We start from the raw sequence: 19,230 nt of genomic DNA on the forward strand, positions 1-19,230 counted from the left end.
CAGGGACCGAGCAACGGGAGCTCACCCCATCACGGGGATTCGAACAGCCAACCTTCTGATCGGCAAATCCTAGGCTCTGTGGTTTAACCCACAGCACCACCCGTGTCCACATCTCCACCTTACATGTTGCCATTAATTTTTTTCTTGGTAATTCACTGGACAAACATAGCTTCCTCCCCACCCGTACACATTCACGAACCTCACTGAGGGGCAGACAACCTACAGCTCGAGGGTTTCATGCCTAACTTTATGCGGGGGGGGGGGGGCATGTCATGAGAAAAAAAACATGGAGGGGAAGTAAAAATGGGTGGAGATGTGATAGAAAGCCGAAGGGGACAGGCTTCTGTCAAGTGTTCAGTACAGCCTTCTGGAAAGAACACTCTTTTCCAACCCTTTCAGCCTTCCAGGTAGGGAAGAAGAGGAAAGAGAAAGAAAAAATGGCAAAGACAGGTGGTCCTGGTTCCATTCATTGCTGGCTCTAGCTCCACCCACACAGGCTCCCCCACAAAAAAACCCTCCCCAAATTAACCACCCAAAGGGCAAGATGGTAAGCAAGTGGTTTGTAGTCCCGTCCATAAACACAGTCGGTGCATAATTCTTCTGCGACAGCATTACGTGGCCAGTTCTCTCTCTGAGCCTGTGTGCGCGTTCCAAATGTTAAGCCTATTCAATGATGTGTGAATCACTGAATATAGAATAAGGCTGTGACCAGATGGTGGGTGGGTGGCTCTGCTTGTTCTCAAAACGTCAAGAGCCAATTTGCAACAGGATCTTATGAGGCATTGTGTGGATATTGCAACTGAAAGCACTGAGCAAGGGCTGTCAATAACATCAGTAACCACTGATGGGTCACCGGCTTGCCTTGGAGAAATCTAGAGTTGCCAGTAAATAGCATCACGCGGGCAACAGGCATTCAGATTCACGGAAGACATATTGGGCAGTTGTATAATCTTACAAATGTACACAACCAGCAGCATGTAAATTGGAGGGCCCATCCAGAAGAATCTGGATTATGTTGCCTATTTGTGCATATGTAAAGCAACAGCTAAATGGACATGGGTGGCGCTGTGGTCTAAACCACAGAGCCTAGGGCTTGCCGATCGGAAGGTCGGCAATTCAAATCCCTACAACGGGGTGTGCGCCCGTTGTTCGGTCCCAGCTTCTGCCCACCTAGCATTTCAAAAACACATCAAGTACAAGTAGATAAATAGGTACCACTCCAGTGGGAAGGTAAACAGTGTTTCTGTGTGCTGCTCTGGTTCACCAGAAGCAACTTAGTCATGCTGGCCACATGACCCACAAGCTGTCTGCAGACAAACGCTGGCTCCCTCAGCCTATAGAGCAAGATGAGCTCCGCAACCCCAGAGCTGTCCGCAACTGGACCTAATGGTCAGGGGTACCTTTACCTTTACCTAAAGCAACAGCTAAAGCTGTTGGTGTGCAATGGGAAAATAAGTTGTTGTTTTTCCATTTCTGTTTTGCTTATCATTTGTTTATATTGCACTTGTTCATTTATTTTTCCAAGGAATTCAATGGGAAAGCCCAGTTTCCTGCTGCTTATAACTTTGGTGTTTGCCATCCAAATGGGATCAAAACTGCAGGCATTCTATTCCTTAGAGCAGGGGTGCCCAAACTTTTTTCAAAGAGGGCCAGATTTGATAAAATGTTGAGCTTCTTTCAGGATTGAAGTTGCTGAGCTTTTGAAGTTGCTCCTCATTTTATAGGCAGTTTAAGATGCATGAAGATCCCACAACCTTCAGTGGGAAACTCAGCCGTGTTTTCCTGCTCATTACTTATGTGTGTTTGGCACAGTGTTTACAGGCATTCCAATACACAAACAAAGAGCACCAGGTATGAACTATATAGGATAATCAGTCTTTGCTTTCTGTAACTTTGCTTCTTCCATCCTAATGGCACAAAATATTCAAATATGCAGGATATCAGACAGGCCAGATTTCAGATTTACAGGACAAATGTTCCCCATTATATAGGAAATTAAAAGAATTGCATAGGCATAGCCAAACAGCTATCAACATTAAATGGAATTTTCCTGTCTGTCAATTTCACTGCTCTACCACTTTCTCCCAGTGACCTGTGTGTGAACTGTACATAGGTCTGTTTCCTTAAGGCAATGTCTCCAATGCAGAGCAGTTGCAAATGAATCATTTTCATTTTGCTTTTGTTTGCTAAAAATGTATTTTTAAAATCCCATTCATTTTTATCATTAAAACAAATGGAGGAATGAAGCCTCATTTTTTTATTTTTTAAAAAAACAAACATGAATGTACACCCCTTAGCATGCGGGTTAACAAAAAGAACAGGTTTTTTTAAAGCAGGCTACTATTCACAGTAGTTTAATATGTTATTTACGATGTACAGGGACCCATATGAATATCACCTTCCTTGGGCTATAGTTTTTGCATAGTAATAGGGGAAAACCTTTCCCTCCAGAGTCTGTGTGAAGGGCACCCATCGTCAGCATTCAGCAGTCAGGGAGGGAGGGATTGTGTGTAAACACCCCTAAGTTACGGTTCTGTCTGAGCTCTACCAGCATGCCAAGTATAAAATGTTGACTTCTATAGATAGCACTTTTACCCCCTTAAAGAAATAGGTCAGGTCAGCAGCAGCAGCCCTTGAGTTAAATGACATAATTGATAGCCTTGCCGAGTGACTGATTCACTTGTCTGAAAAGAAGGGGTTTCAAATCAATACTGCCCAGAAGCTTTCCAATTCCTTCTATTTTAGCATCCACACCTTTTAAACTGGAACTTGCAAATATTCCTGGTCTCAAGGCAAGTTGGTTGGTTGTAATAACATAGCAGCCAACACATCAGTGTACCATCACTTTATTTGATTTTTATTTATTTTTTTACTCTTGAAGTAGCTCAGTACAATACTAGTGACTTGTGGAGGCAGTGCAGTTCTACTGTCACTAAAAAGTTACAAGATGCTATTGGCATGCCTTATACAAAAACTGCATGCAACCAACACAGTGCTTTATACAAAAAAAAAAAAGGACAATCTGTTTTTTTCTCTTTATTCATGAGAGTTATGCACAGTTAGTTGTTGTTTCCCCCAAACGACTACTAGTTTCAATCCACAACAGAACCTGAGGAGCTTAAATATCAAGTAACACTGTCTCTGTAGGCAAATCAAACCAAATGGCACTGTTATCCACAAATAAATCTCGAGTTACTCAACAATATTACAGAATGGTAGAAAAATAAAACATTTTCACATATGCACTTGAAACACACTATAAAGTCCAAATTTGCAAAACATTTAGCACATAAATCACACTTTCCCCCCCTTCCTTCATATTTGTTTGAAATGGTGATGCTGATTTAAAAAAAAAAATACACCCCGGACATTATATTTCTTAACAGATACAGTCTGAGAAACTAAATGGTCACTGGTGATTAAAAACATACAGGCAGCGTTCCTATGAACCGGCTATGCCTGTGTACCAATAGCAAAGGAAACCATTTAAATGTGAAACCCCACAGTTTCTGGATTATGGTGAGGAAGTTAAATCTGAATATAACAAAGGTAAGAGCAATGAAATACTTCCAGCCAAGCCCCTGTGCTGCAGGTTTATGGCATTTTTGTGTCTTCCACACACCTTTTGTTTGGACAGCTAAATTGTGCTCTTTATTTATGCATGGGAAACTCACCTCCTCCCAATGCTTTTACACATGAGGCAGCATGCTCTGGAGAATTGAGCAACTCTGTTTTCCAGTTTTATTGCTGCCTAACTGAACATCCCTGGGCAATTGAACTTCACTTCGGCTTCCTATCTCTACAGTAGACAAGATGATGCCATCTGGCTTAAAGGGACACGGATGTGTAACCTGTTTTGTGAACGCAAAGGGAGTCATATTGCTACAGCTCTTTTCCATATCTCTGAGGCTAAGGCAAACAAATGAGGTTTCATATACTTTGCTCACTGAGGAGTAAAAATGCCTGGATGCCAAGATACGGGAAATCAGAATGTAGTCTGAGGAGGGGAGGGTATTGCTCTGCTATAAAGCTCCACTCAAGGCACTAATCTGAGAACAGACTATGTCTGAATTCAATTGCTTTTATTGGAAAACATGCAGTCCATGCAGTTCCTTCAGTGTCTGAAGTGCTTTACAATGATAACCTCTCTTTGTCCTTACCACAAGCCTGTGGGGTGGAATAGTAGGAGAAGGGAGGTTTCAGGCCACCCAGTGACTAGAGGGATTTGAATTCGGGTCTCATTCAGATTCAACAGTCTGCACATCGCACTATGGTCAGGCAAGGCAAAACACACTTCTCTATTCCCATTTGCACGGCTAACTATAATGCCAAGCTAAATATGACTAGGATGTAATAAATCTCCTATGGAATCCTGCAGAATCTCAAAAGGGTAACAACATTCACTCCACACACACACATACAAAAGAACCCACAGTTTTAATTAGTGCAGGTACACATGTAATGTGGAGAGGTAAGAAGCCTTCTTCTCTCCACTATTTTTGTGGGTTTTCTGGAAAATTGTGAATATTTGCATTAGAATTTTTTTCATCCTCTACAGCAGGGGTGGCCAACTCTGAAGAGAGGAAAGCCCTGTTTTGGGGGAGTGTAGGGCTAAAATGTTGAGCATTTTTAGGGGAGCCAAAGTTGTTCAGCTTCTTTCGAGTGAGCCAGTGATCTACCAGTGATCTACCACAGATGTCCAGTGATCTACTGGTAGATCACGAGCTACCTGTTGGACGTGCCTGCTCTAGAGCAAGGGTCATGGGCTTAAGGCCTACAAGCCCTTTGGCCTGCAAGACCATTTCAGCCAAGCCACCCCCACCTGCCCTATACCTGATGTCATATAGGAAGCCAGGTGTGGGGCAGGAAAAAAAAACTTGGCTCAACCAAAATCCAAAAGGGTGTTTTCAGGCACTACCGATCAGTCTATCTGCCATGTCTGCAAAGCGCATTTCACTGGTGATGTCAGGTGATTGACAGGTGCGTGGCTCCGCCCATCTGCCAAACCTGGCCCGTGAGGTACAGAGGAGATAATTATCAGGCCCATTGTGCTAAAAACATTCTTAACCCCTACCCTAAAGAAGGATCTAATTTAGCAAACTTTTGCGTTTAGTAAATAAAGCTTAAAAGTTCGAATCTGCTCAGTCTGCCTAATATTAATCTGTAGTTGACGTTCATCTAAATGAACTTATGAAACAGGGCTCTTTTTTACCATGGAAAAATAAAGAGACTGCTCATCACCCAAGAACAAACCCCCACCATTAAGGGGGTATGTCAGCACCAACATTAAATCACAGGTAAGACTGAACAGTTGCCTGTTCAACCAAGATGCTTAACTGGCTACAAATCTTCCAGGCAACGTTAAGAAATTGTGGTTCCTTACAAGAGCACTGCTCCTTAGCTAGTCCTCAAAATCTAGTGAAACAATATTCTCCCCACCTGAAAGAAATAATGCAGGTTAATCTAAGGGTCAACCTTCACATGACAGGTGTTGTTTTTTTTCCTGTCAAGCTGTGCAGAGTTCCCTAATCCAGATTTCTTTTGCGCTTTGTGGACAATATTCAAAGAGTTAAAATAAATCTGTGGACAATACTCAAAGAGTTAAAATAAATCTGTGAAATTAACTACCTTTGATGTTGTGGTGCTCCTGCAGTAGCAAAGAGTGAGGCTTTTCCATATTCATGGAATAAATCCAAATGCTCGTTTCATCTACCAGTTGAAAACCAAGCACATCCAGGAAATCTGCAAACACTGAGGCTCTCACCCTGTACTTTCCGTCTAGCTTTGCATTCCAACTAATTACATTTTAAATGCAAAAAAGGCACATGAGTTTCAGACTGTTGAACTTTCTCAAGTAATCACCAGTTCATCCTCAGTACTTGAATTTCTCATAAATGTATAAATTTGTTTCTCATATTCTCCAAGCAGCATGGAAGCATAGTAAGTATTCCACGGGGCTCTGTGGGATAGACTTTTATATAAGTCACAATTGTCCACTTCTCCCTTTCAGAATATTTATACCTCTTGACTTCTAAGGGTTGCCTCAAGTATTTTCTATTTTGGAAATAATGCACAACAGAAAAGGTGCTTCTGAAAGACAGTCTTGCAAAATCAACGCTTTCAGTCAGAGGTATATATCTACACCAAAAACATTCCCCGAAGAAGAGTTTGGATTTAGATTTGATATCCCACTTTATCACTACCCTAAGGAGTCTCAAAATGGCTAACATTCTCCTTTCCCTTCCTCCCCCACAACAAACACTCTGTGAGGTGAGTGAGGCTGAGAGACTTCAGAGAAGTGTGACTAGCCCAGCAGCTGCATGTGGAGGAGCGGGGAAGCGAACCCTGTTCACCAGATTACGAGACTACCGCTCTTAACCACTACACCACACTGGCTTGGGAACTGTCGTTTGGTTAGCTGAGAAGTTGCAGTTGGAGATCCCAACTCCGCTTCACAAAACCGAAGTTCCCAGGGTTCCCTTGAGGGAGGCAATGATGATTCAGTGAGCATAGACCTTCCTCATGCATTCAAGAAGGGAGGTAGTCATCAAGGGGGTGAAGGGGGAGCAGGCATGCTCTAGTCTCACCCCAAATGTCCCCTTATGGGCTGGGTACACCTGCTGCCTTGCCCACAACATTCCTATGCTGAGCAGGAATGACTGGAGGGTGCTGCTCAGCTGAGCATCCTTAGAAGCTGTTTGAAGCTGGGGACTTTGATAATGCAGGGAGGTGTCTCCAGCCAAATGCACAATAGACCGCCCTTTCGGATTTCGCTGTTCAATGCAGGAACGTTGGGCTGGGCAGGCAGGGAAGACACAAAGTGGGTAAACGCACGATTGTCCTCTCCTGCAACACACTTCATGCTTACCCGCACATGGTCTTCTGAACGAAAGGACAGAGCTTAAGTCTGTAGTGCAGGTAAGTCCTCAAAAACCAGGAAAATAAAAATGCTCCTTTCCTCATGTGGCCAGTCTTGCAAGCACAGGTAGGGAACCTATGATTCTGCAGGCAGTGTTGGACTCCAACTCGCCCCATTGACATAACCAAGGCGTAGGGATGATGGGGCTAGGAGTCCAGCAACATCTGAAGGGCTACAGATCCCCCCCTTGCTCTAAAGGATGTTTTGGGGTGAATAGAAAGAGGAGGTCTCCACTGCATACTTTTAGGAGAAGAAGAAGAAGAAGAAGAAGAAGAAGAAGAAGAAGAAGAAGAAGAAGAAGCATCCATCAAGGCTGATGTCAAGCTTCAGCAACAATGGCCATGTACTGAGCCTCACGGCCCAGCAGAGACCCCACAGCCTCCAGATCTTGCCACTTCCTTTCACCGCAATAGCTTCCTGTTTGTCTGCTCTGTGCAGTGGAGGTTGCCCCACCAAGATCACTCTGTATTCAGCCAGCTCCCATCTGCTTACATCATTACCTGCAGCATATCTAGGGGGTAGCATTGGCTGCCTCCTCCTCCTCCTTAGTCTGTGTTGCCTTATTTGGAAGAACTCCGCAAGGGAAATGGGGCAAAACCTGGAACTAGTTGGCTCTCCCTCTGCCTATCATTGGCTGTGGTGCTACCCGCTGTTTGCTCTGGTGCCACCTACCGTTGGCCTCCCTACTGTCCACCCTACCAGTCCCCAATGGGCACCAACCTCCACTGCCTCTGAGTGAATAAACAGCAACAGCAGATTAGTGGAAAGGAGCAGTTGCTGCTGCTTCCTGCTGGTTAGCAGCATTCACTGGGAAAAGGCAAGCTAATGCTGGGTGACCGCAACTGATGGTAAGCTTATGTTAGGCATGACAACCAGATAGCTCAGTCGGTAGAGCATGAGATTCATAATTTCAGGGTTGTGGGTTTGAGCCCCACATTAGGCCAAAATATACCTGCATTGCATTGCAGGGGACAGGATGACCCTCTTGGTTCCTTCCAATTCTCCAAGTCTATGACCTTTCAAAGCAGTAATAACAGAAAGGATTAATAACTAACAGGTACTTTACACATCATTTGATATCCCAGAAGAACCATTTGGGGTTGAGGTACCAGAGCCCCACATTGGTTGCATCTCTCCACAGCTGTCCATTTCACTTTGCGGTCTTGAGGGAGTCTCTGTCCCTCAACCCAAATTACCTTGAAAGACAGTTGGGGAGAGAAGCGAGGTCAGGATCATAAAGCACTTCGTGAAGTCAGAAAGAACTGCAGGAGGAATAAATAATCAAAATAAAATATTGGGCATCTGATTGCCTGGGCATCTAATAAAGTATCACTGGCACCTGGATCCTGAAATTGTTTTATGACAGAGATAATGTTATATGGGAGAATATGAAGTCTTAATTCTGACCTTCTTTGTAGCATCTCCCAGTAGGATCTTAGGATCTGCCTGACTGGTGCTCAGAAAGGATGTTGATTTGTTTTTTTTAATGACCTCCATGGTTTCAGAAGCTCTTTCTGAAACTCTGGGATTTCAGAAACCAACTTCTAATATGGCACAGATGAGAGGGGCTATTGAAAAAAGAAGGTTAAAAAAAACCCCTCCTCTGTATGCAGATATTTCTAGACAGGTGTGGCATATTGTATTTCCAGAGACCTGTATCTTGACCTTCAGAATAGGCCATGCCATCAAGATGCAGTTGATCCTCTGGGGTTGTAGCTCTTCAGGACAGCAGCCCCAACTGAGAGACCATCATGTTCAGCATGAGGCTGCTGGACGTGATGATTTCCCAGGATGTACCTACACAGATGGTGGCATTTGTCTTGATAGCTTAAATTTGATAGGGGGACCCAGATTCATCTTTGTCACCCAAAACAGATGATTGGTGCTTTTAGAGGATGGCAAGCTTGGTGTTGGCTTCAACGATCCTGCAAGTATCCATGCAAGTCTTGTGACTCATGAAGGACTTGGTCTAAAAGAAGATCCACAAAGGGAAACCTGCTTCCACATGAGAGTCTCTCTTGCTGGATCGGGGCTCTAATGTATAAATAGAGAACCACTGTGGTTTAATACTAGGGTGCTGCACGCAAACACACAAAGATTTTGCAGGATTTTTTGGGGGGGGGAGGATTAGCAGATTATAAGAATGTTACACCCCAACATCCATTGACTAATTGTACGGAGCACGACAATGAACAGAAAACAGAAGTACGTGAAAGATAGCTGAATGTAAAAATGTAGCAAAAGAAAGTCATTCCAAAGAGTAAAAAATCCATTCCACCATTGTACCCTTAATTCAATTGCTGTGCCCAGCAAGGCATGCCTCAGTTCAATTTGGTTTAAGGGAATTGTTTAATGTTACATGTTTCTCGGTGATGCAGGGAAAGGTTTTCTATGTTTCCTGACACTCTCCCCGAACCTTCATCTAAACAGCTAATCACAAGAGGTTAATTAATTAAAAAGAAGACTGCCACTTATTTACCACGCTTCTAAATTTTCTTGGCTTTTTACATTTTATTCAGATTGCTTGTTAAGCTAGAGCTTGACATGCATACATGTCAACATTTGAACAGAAGCCTTGCACAATTCTAATTTATAGTTTCTTATAAAACAAGATGAGAGAGGTTGCAATGGAAGCCTACGCATATTTACTTAGCAGTAAGCCTCATTGGGTCCAAGGGAGCTTACTCCCAAGTAATTGAGCTCAGCACCACAGCCTTAATGATGCATCTCATTATCCCTTCACTCAACAATGCCCAATTCAGAGTTTAAGTCTAGAATCAAGGAGCACTGTGAACGCACGAGATAGCTCTTTGCTTGCCATTGCCTTCCTCGAGAAATAAGTTAAATAAACAGATTTTGCAGGTTCAGTAGATTTTGCATTTATGAATTTAAGCTGATTTGTAACTCTGCCATTATTCAGAGCAATTCCCTTTCTGCTCATCCTCAGCCTTTGGAAATTAATAAGCAAGATGTAAATAGTTTATTTTTACCTCTCCTGTAAACCACAGTCTTTTTGGAAGGATTTGTTCAAGCCATTTATGAGATTACGTATCCTCTTTATTTTATACAGAAAGAATTTTGTAATAATTCAAAGCACTGCTTGCTGCAACAGAACATTTTTTCCAGATACATTTTGGTAGATTAAATGAAGCAAATAAGGCTTTATTTTCAATCCAAACTGTTTTGTGTTTTGAATCTATCGGGGACTGGGATTCCTGCATCAGTTGGCAGCTTGCATGATACATTGTTTTTGGCCTATTTCAGGTCATCTTCCCCACTACCTTTCTCTTAGCCATAGCACTCCTTTCTAGTGCACGGTTATCGCAGCCTGTTTCTGAATGCTTGAAAAGAGCTGTAGAGAACAGTATTTCCCTAAAAACCCAAGTAAGCTGGAAATGGAGAATTCAATAAGATTGTGTTGGGCAAGGGGTAGAGCATGCAGAAGATTCTGGGTTCAATCCCCAGTATTTCCAAGAAGGATTGGATCTTGCCTGAAATCCTAGAGAGCCACAGCTGAGCAGTGTTGACAGCACTGAGCTTGATGAAACCTTGGCCAAACTCGGCTTCCTAAGTTCCTAAATCCAAATGTCATGTCCACGTGTGGAAATCTTTGGGGTGGGGTGGTGATGAAGCCATCTCAGATCACTGTCAGGCATTGGGAAAAGGTAGGGAAGGCCATCATTCAACCAGGCCTTTCTGAATCTGATGTAAATCTTTTATACATTTAGATGAGGCACTCCTCTCCCCGTCCCCCGCCCGTGAAAATTAATGACAGTTTCTTTTTCCTAAGAAGAAGAAAAGAGCATTAAATGCCAGGAAAACTGCTATTGTCATGCAAAGTGCTGTATGTTAAAAAGGGAGAAATCCAAATTAGGGCTAAAAATAAATCAAATGCAATTCTTCATGTTGACAAAAATACAGGTACTGCCAACTAGATAGGTTGAATTATTGGAGAATTTGCACCAACCCCAAAACCTAACAGTGTTCTGATGTGCCCATTAGATGTGTACTAAACTGCTGAGAAGGAGCTGCAAGTTCTGTGTAACCTTGGGGCTGTTGGTACTATACATCTGCTATGTTTATAGATTTGTTAACCTTTCAGGGAACATGACAGCACTAATTCTTACAATCTAATCTCTCTCTCTCTCTGTCAGACTTCTAATTATTATTGAGGTGGGGCATCACATTTTCAGTAATCATCTCCTCTATATACAGAAGAACCCTCCCTATATGGTAACAGGGAAGATCTATTCAAAGAAGGTTCAAGCCCATGGTCAAACCATCTCAGAAGCCTGCATGAGAGAAGCCCAGCCTGTGCCAAGCTTGCTGTCACATCCAACATCACACAAAGGAGCTAGGTTTCCAGTGCATTTGGGGCTGTACGGTTTCCCCCATGTTTTCCAACACATGCTGAAAACTTGAACCCTGCATATGGTGATGGGTGAACGCTACCAGATTGTCCTAGTTTGGGAGCCACCATGCCCAGCAGTTTCCCACGAACGCGCCGTGACCAGATGGTCCTCTGCACGAGCCCAGATTCGAGAGTGGGGGGAAAACACACGATTGGCTCTGCTAGACCAACTTGCTAGAATCGCAAAGAAATAATTGCCAACAGACCATTACTAACCCGTGGCCTTTCTCGCATTGTGCTTTCGGCAGTGCTTAAGAGAGCGGTCCAGGAACACATGTCTACATCCAGAACTCCTGTGATGAGGAAGCTTATCGGGACATGCAGGAAGGGAGGAGGAGGAGGAGGAGGACCTGAAGTCAATACCAAACAACAAATTCAAGTCATCTAATATGTTCCAACCTTACTTAATTATTAAACAAAATTCAACTTTAATAAAATAAGCACCAGGCTTACTTCTCATCGATCAGCTGTGTAGAACGCCGTCAGCCTCCTTGGTATCTCTGCAAATCAAAGGGCTTTTTTTGTCGTTGATGTTTTCAATAAAAAGACCTACATTCAGGGAGGGGGTCTGCAATATCCCTGACTGGGACTGGTCCCCTACAGACACTGCCCTTTCCAGAACCACAGCAAGGCAGAAACAGGCAAGGGAACTGGAAGCTGGAGAATAGACTAGAGCCTTAAAGAAATATTCACCTTCCACGGGCATTCCTCATACTCTTAAGTCAAGGAGATGCCTTTTCTGAGGGTTTGCACTGCATTTGTTGTGTGTACCAGACTATCAGATACATTATTCTTTCAGAATTAAAAGGGTAAGAACGGAAACCTCCCATACTGTTTTCCATTTAATTTTTTAAAGAATTTGACACTTACTTTCCCCACGTTTTTCCTAGCTTCACACGGCATGTTTTTCAAACAAAACAAAACAAAATAAATTGTCCACTTGTTAAGTTTTCTTGAAAATTAGAATTTAGATTCTTACATGGGTTAAAAATGAAGGGTGGGGATAAGGGAAAGGGGGATGAGAGTGCTTGCTTGCAAAAGGAAAATTAAACTGTTATTCACAAGCTTGTGTCTCCATTCTGTTTACACTCGGATAAAATGCTGAGAGTCATATCCTCACTTTTTGACTGCACGTTGAGCTCGCTCCTTCTTGAAGCTTTCCTGGTTGCTCTCGACAGCCGTCTTCGGAACGTGTCTCCAGCCAAGAAATACAGAATAGGATCCACGCAGCTGTTGAGGCTCGCCAGCCCCCGAGTCACTTGGTAAGTGGCATAAACCCTGTCGTTAAAGGCACACATTTCTGGAGTCTGGAAATCCAGCCTGGCTCGTAGATTCAAGTTTTTCATCACGTGAAAGGGGAGATAAGACACAGCAAATACCGCCAACACTATAATAACCAGGTAAATCGATTTCCTCCTGAGCGGGGAATTGTCTAAATCTTTGTAAATCAGTGCTTTCACGATTAATCCGTAGCAACCCAGGATCAGTATGAACGGGATGCAAAACAAGAAGACCGTGGTGCACATGCTGTAAATGAAGTAGCTTCGTAGGTAGTCGTCTACCGTCGTGTCGTAGCAAGCCATGGTTTTGACTTTCCTTTCCCCAGTTCCAGAATAGAAGAAGATGGGGGAAATCCCAGTGACCACAACCCCCCAAACCAAGGTGCTGATGTAGACGGCGTTCTTTTTTTTCAGCCGCCCCAGTGATTTCAAGGGGTAGACCACACCTGTGTACCTGTGCACGCTGATGCAAGTGAGGAACAAGATGCTTCCATACAGGTTGACATGGAAGATGAACCTCTGCAGCTTGCACATGAAGTTCCCAAAGATCCAATCGGTTTGATTGAAGTAATAGAAGATCAGTGCAGGAAGAGTCAGGACATACAAGAAGTCAGCCAGCGCCAGGTTGAACATGTAAACCGAGATGCCACTCCAAGGCCTCATGTGGAAGATAAACATCCAGATCGCCACGCTGTTGCCCAGGAATCCAGTGATGAAGACTATGATGTAGACAGCAGGCAGGTAATAGAACTGAAAACCAGTTTTGGTCAGCAAGCACTTGCTGGTGACATTGTTCGACGTCCATCCACTGCTAGCCAGCGAGTGGTTTTCAGTCCCGTTCAGAACAGCGGTCAGGAGGACTTCGGTCATGGTTTCTCCAGCAAAGTCACATAGATGGATCTAGAGGCCTGGTATCAGCAAGCATCTCTGGAGGAAAACAAAGAAAGTATCTAAGCTGCAGGAAAAGGCAGGAAAAGATCCAGCCTCCTCTTCATGAGTCTGTTCAGACAATCATATCTTGGCTTATTAAGCTGAGATATTTATAAGCCTTTTGCTCACACAAGAAGCACCACATCTCCTCCCTTTTCGCAAGCCACGGTTAAATCAGGAAGCTTCTAAAACCACACTTTTCCTGTTCATCTGAACTGGGGACCTACAACTTCAGAAAAAGCCCAGATATTAAACCAGAGAAGTCCTCACAGTGCCCTCCATCAGCCTGGGGCTGATGGAAGTTGTAGTCCAAAACATTGACACTATCTGGCTAACTCAACTTCAAGCCATGATTTCATATCCTGGCCTGTTCTGAAGCCATCAACCGTAGTTTTGATTCAGACAAAACAAGAAACTATGGTTAAGTAGAGACTTCCTGGTTTAATTGTGGCTTGTGGCGAAGGGAGGAGCCAAAAAGTGGAGGGCATGGGCAAAAGACTTGTGTATATCTTGACTCAAGAAACCAAAAAATGAATGTCCATCGTGCAGTTTTCACTTACCACAGATCCATGCGAAGGGGGTTAAACTGTAAACCTTCTGTGAGTTGACTCTTTTGGCATGCTGACAGTTCTTGTGAATTTGCCCAAGTGTGTTAGCTAGTTGCTATTCCAATGGCTGTGCGAACAGGCCCTGGCATACCATAATTCCAGAACGGGGGGGGGGGGGGGGGCACAGAGCTGCTATGCTAGCTGTCCGGCAGGTGGCCTGCTGTTGTTTATTGCTGGCTGCCTCACCCTTTCCCCTCCCAGTAAGCACCAGTGACCCAAAAACGGCCTGGAAGCTGGTGTAGCAGTTCTACCCTACCCCAGCAAGTTCCCCGCTTCTGCCTTACTCACAAAACATTGTTGAGCTTCTTTCCTCAGCTTTCTCTGCTATTTCCCTTCCTCTCATTGACAGCCGCCTTACACTGACTCAGAGCACTGTGCCACCCAGCTCTCCATGCCTTCAGCAAAGAGCCTTTCCCAACCCCAGTTGAGGATGCTGAGGATTGAACCCGGATCTTTTGCATGCAAAGCAGATGTTCTAGCACTGAGCTACGGCCTTTTCCCTCAATGCCACATTTTAATTTGTTTCTAAGACGTCTCACCTGCCCTTCACCATAAGGTGCCATAAGGAATATGCAATTATAAAAAAAAACCAAATGCAACCACTGCAATTGAAAAACACATACGGCAGTTCCAAATTGAACAGAGCAGTATGAATTCAGTGCAAAGCAAAGCAAAATTTAGCAGAGGCATTATTTACTTGCTAGCTATCCAAGACAACAGTATATCACGCTTCCCCCACCCCTCTGTCAAAGCAGCTTGCGTTTCCAACTGGTATCCCACGCACCAGGTAGGAAGATGGAGAAGTGCTGAGGTTCACCTGCAAATTCAGCCAACAAGAGCTATGGTGGTTTCAACCATCTCCAGGGAGCCAGGCTGATTTTCTTCCTCAGCTAGCTCTTCTTGCACTGTGGATACTTCACTTCCCAGTCTGGTTTGCCATCCACAAAGAGCCAAAACCAGGAAGTGATAGCAAAGACCAAATGGGGGTCGGAACAGAAATGACAGAATCAAGAGGTGGGGAAGAGAATATGTTCCAAATCTAGTCAAGCCAAACAAAGGGGAAGGCACAGATGTTGCAATCCTGACCCAACAGAAAATAGTTGGGGGGGGGGGACAGCCTCTACTGAAGCTTATGAATCAGGACTGCACCAGTGATACTGGCTAATATTGGGTTGCTGTTTTTTCTGGTGACTCCCCCCCCCCCCATAAAATGAATTAGACTGCAATCCTAACCCCACTTATCTGAGCGTAAGCACCATTGAATTTAATAGGACTTATATGGTAGCAGGCATGGTTAGGATTGTGCTGTCAGTAGAATCACAAAATGAACGTGAGGCCAGTCAAACGAGGCACTTTCAGAATTGCGGTTACCTTTGTTGGGGGGGTTCCTCTTCTTTTTTTATTTATTTAATATTATTATTATTATTATTATTATTATTATTATTATTACTATTATTATTATTATTATTATTATTATTATTATTATTTATAACCCATCTTTCCTGCAAGGAGCCTGGGGTGCCACAAATGGCCCCCGGTTTATCATCACAACAACCCCGTAAGTCAAGATGGTGACTGACCCAAACGAAGTTCATGGCTGAGTGGAATTTGAGCAATTTTTCTCCCAGGACCTAGTCCAGGACTCTAACCATTACAGGAGCTGCAGCTAAAATTAGTATGTGAACAGTTTTCTGTGCCTACATTTTAAGCGGGAGAACCAAGAAACAATGTAAGGAAAGTATATGATGTTGAGTTGCCAAATCTTTAAAATATTTACAACAAAAATATTTTCCAAATAAAGCTTGGTGGGAGTCGGGGAGGAACACCAAACATTTTGAGATATTTATTTATATAACACATAACATTAACACAGCACACTTTTTGTTGTTGTTTACTGAAATTAAGTCAAATAAACAGATCCTTAAACGATGTAGGGCACTAGAGAATGTCTGGATATTGGGTCGTAGGGAAGGAGGGGAAATCCAGAAAACCTTCACACACAGTTTTCGGTTTCAAGGTTTTCTAGATTTTCCCATCCAGTGAAATCCAGGGAATTCTCGGAATTTTGCAGAAGCTCCACATCACTGGAATTCAGAGATGGCAGGAAGGAAAAGAGGGAGAGGGGCCAGGAGACAAAAGGACATAAAGGATAATGTAAGCTAGAGCAGTCTTCACCAACCTGCTGCCCTCTGGATGTTGTCAGACTACAACTCCCATTAGCTCCAGCCAACAAGTGCTGGCTGCAGATAATGGTAGTTGTAGTGTCTGGAGGGCACCAGGTTAGCAAAGGCTGAGCTAGAGAGAATGGAAGATCAGAAAGTAAATTTTACAGATTGAAAGCACGGCATCCTTTGAAACCCGCACATTTCCTAATTTTGCAATGCAGTTCTCCAACCAAACAGTATGTACAAAAGTGCATACATTAGGGAGGTCTGTGCATTAAAATGCACTTATTCTTGAAAACCACATACAGAAATGCATTGCATTAGGGGAAGTTGCTTGCAGCAGCTCAAAACTACACACAATATTGTGTTTATTAGGAGATGTCCGAACTAAAATGCTGGTTAATTTTTATGAGGATATACATATACATATATATATACACACACACACACACACACACACACACATATGACAAATTCACAGATTATTGTGGAAATGTGGAGAGCTGAATTTGAGGCTAGAAAAATTAGAAACCAAGAAGGCTGAAATGACCAGATTCATCTATCTCTACCTGTGGCCCTTCAGATATTGTTGGGTTCCAGGTGACGTCAACCCCAGATAGCAGATTCAATAGTCAGTGATGGAAGCTGTGGTCCCACAACATCTGGAGAGGTGAGCCACAGGTTCCACATCCCCTGTTATAAGGGGACCATGAGAAGGCGACTGTGCTGGGTACCTAAGCCCAAGGTGCAGACCCTGTGAGTGAAGTTTCCTTGCACAATTCCTGTAGTCTTCCTGTAGGCTTTCGGCTGCTATGGAATGTCGTATTTGTATCTGCTGTGAGCCCATTTACAGCGCAGCAATGACAGAAAGGGGGCATGTGAACAATGCGGACTAGCCTCTTTCCTAGGACGCCTGCTGCCCTTTGCCTGCCTGTTCCACCAGCTCTTATTATTCCTGCGTGCCTAAAGGGCGGCAGACTCGCTTCCCTTTCTCACCACCCAAAACGCGCGCGAACGCGGAAGTCCGCGCCTGACTTCGTTCCCAGATCAGCGGGAGCAAGTGCAGAATGCTCCCAAAGGCCAGACACCGCTTGGGCATGCACAGAGCTCCTCTCCTTCCCCACTCCAGAGCCAACACGCCGTCCCCACGACCCTTTCCCCCATGCTTCTTGACTGCGCTCCCGTGCGCTCGTTTGGACAGCCCGGTTCTGCGTCCAGCCATCGACATTTTGACTCCTGAGTCAAAAGCTGCTGGGAAATGGATGGGTGGGGGTCTTCTAGAACTAGGACGCCCCCCCCTTTAAAAAAAAACCCCACCACCAATGCCTTCTCCACAACCTAGGTATTTTTTGCTCCATTGGGAAAGCAGTCCCTAGTTGGCGCTTTCTTAATGAGGTTTGCCATTCTCCCTTCGCTTGCATTGTTCGGAAAGGAGAGCCTTTGGGGGAAATAGCCCCTTTTCCTGGGGGGAGACGAGGAAATTCCCGCACCCCCCCCCCCAACTTTGACATCTCCGGCACTTTTAAAAAGAAACCGCTCTAAGGAGAGGGCGCTGATCACGAGGGCAGAGAGAGAAACCCATATCTATGAATGTAGATAGTTTTTAAAAAGCGATCGGGATATATATCTATGGCGTGGAACTATTCCCAAGCAAAAAAGGCGACGGTTGCAGCCGTCTGTCGCTCGCAGGCACGAAACTTTCCCAGGCGATCCTTACCTTCTCCGGGGAGATCTAGCTGGCCCCGCTGCGCCCTGGTGCCGCCGCCGCCGCCGCTTCCTTCTTCATGGCGCGGTCGCCTCCGGGCAGCCCCCCGAGCGAGGCGGGCGAAGGGGACGGAGCGGGCAGCGCGCAGCGTGTGCGCCCATCAGAGCGCGGTGGCGGCGTCCGGCGCTCCGCTTCGCGATCGCCGCCACATTCCCGCACACGCACAGCCGGGGCAAAGTGCGCGCTGCTGGCTGCCGAGGGAGCCGAGGAGGCGGGAGCACTGGCGGCAGCGGCGGCGGAGAAGCAGCCTCCCCGAGGAAGCGTCGCAGGCGGGAGAGGCTCCCCGGCTCCCGCCCCCTGAAGCCCTGCCCAGCGCCGCTCGCTTCCTCGCCGAAGCCGCGCGCTCCCAGGAGGGAGGGAAGCGAGAGGCGGAGCTGCGCCTTCCGCGCGCGCTTTCCTGCGCAGCTTGGTGGGTGCCCTTAACAGGCGAAGTGGTCTATGCGTGTGGCTGTCAAGGACTCCCCCTCCCCCCTTTAAAGTGATGCTAAGGCTGCTGAGCCCCAGCCCTCTGGGCATGTGCGGAGTGCTCTGTTTTGGAGCCGATTGGGACCAAATGGCTCGGGGCGGTGTCCGCGCTTTACAGCGTGCTTAAAAGGTGGCCACTGTTGTTCGAAGATTGAACAAGAATGTGTTGCCCGTTTGGATCAAGTTCAATGTCTTGATTACAAGTTCTTCCAATGACTAGCTTGGGTTGAAGAGTTGGAGGAAAGAAAGTGCCAAACGGTGCTGGCCTCTCACCTGTTCGATGGGGAGGCCCTGTCCACTTCGCTGCATATAATGACTGCTGCTCGGTGACAGTTGATGGAAAGAGGTCCCTGGCTTTTTTGCAGTATAGTACACACACACACACACACACACACACACACACACACACAAGGAGAGCTAAAACTGTTGGAGAGGCTCTCACTGACCTGGAACTTAGCTTCTCTCTTTAAACCCAAGCTATACTTTGTTCAGTGGTGAGGGCAGGGCACTCAGCACATGCTCAGATGGATTCTTTAGAAGTGCCTAGTTTGTTCCAGGAATGAGCCTGGATGTATAAAATAAATCCAGGGCTAAACCCTACTTGTAGCTCATAATGAAGAAACATAGCAGGACTCCGCCCATCTGGTACGTTTTCCTTCCATTTACATAAAAAATAGGCTCCAGTTG

At 45.0% G+C, this 19,230-nt stretch overlaps 1 protein-coding gene across 3 annotated transcripts; it reads right to left on the minus strand.

Moving 5' to 3' along the window:
* Positions 1-2,830: 2,830 nt before the first annotated feature.
* Positions 2,831-18,508, minus strand: P2RY1 (purinergic receptor P2Y1). 3 transcript variants are annotated; one of them, XM_081008261.1, is made up of 3 exons: positions 18,031-18,508; positions 12,451-13,537; positions 2,831-11,830 (listed from the first exon to the last, which is right to left on the minus strand). In XM_081008261.1, exons 2-3 carry the CDS (start codon positions 13,478-13,480, stop codon positions 11,787-11,789), a joined length of 1,074 nt encoding a protein of 357 aa, XP_080864387.1. In that variant the 5' UTR covers positions 13,481-13,537; positions 18,031-18,508; the 3' UTR covers positions 2,831-11,786. The 3 variants fall into 3 exon arrangements, with proteins under 3 accessions (XP_080864387.1, XP_080864385.1, XP_080864386.1); XM_081008259.1 differs by having other exon boundaries at positions 2,831-13,537; positions 18,031-18,498; XM_081008260.1 differs by lacking the exon at positions 18,031-18,508 and adding an exon at positions 14,966-15,140 and having other exon boundaries at positions 2,831-13,537.
* Between the last annotated feature and the right edge of the window lie 722 nt (positions 18,509-19,230).

This window comes from Podarcis pityusensis (genome assembly GCF_964106645.2).
Source record: "Podarcis pityusensis genome assembly, chromosome: 5".
Taxonomy (NCBI): Eukaryota; Metazoa; Chordata; class Lepidosauria; order Squamata; family Lacertidae; genus Podarcis; species Podarcis pityusensis.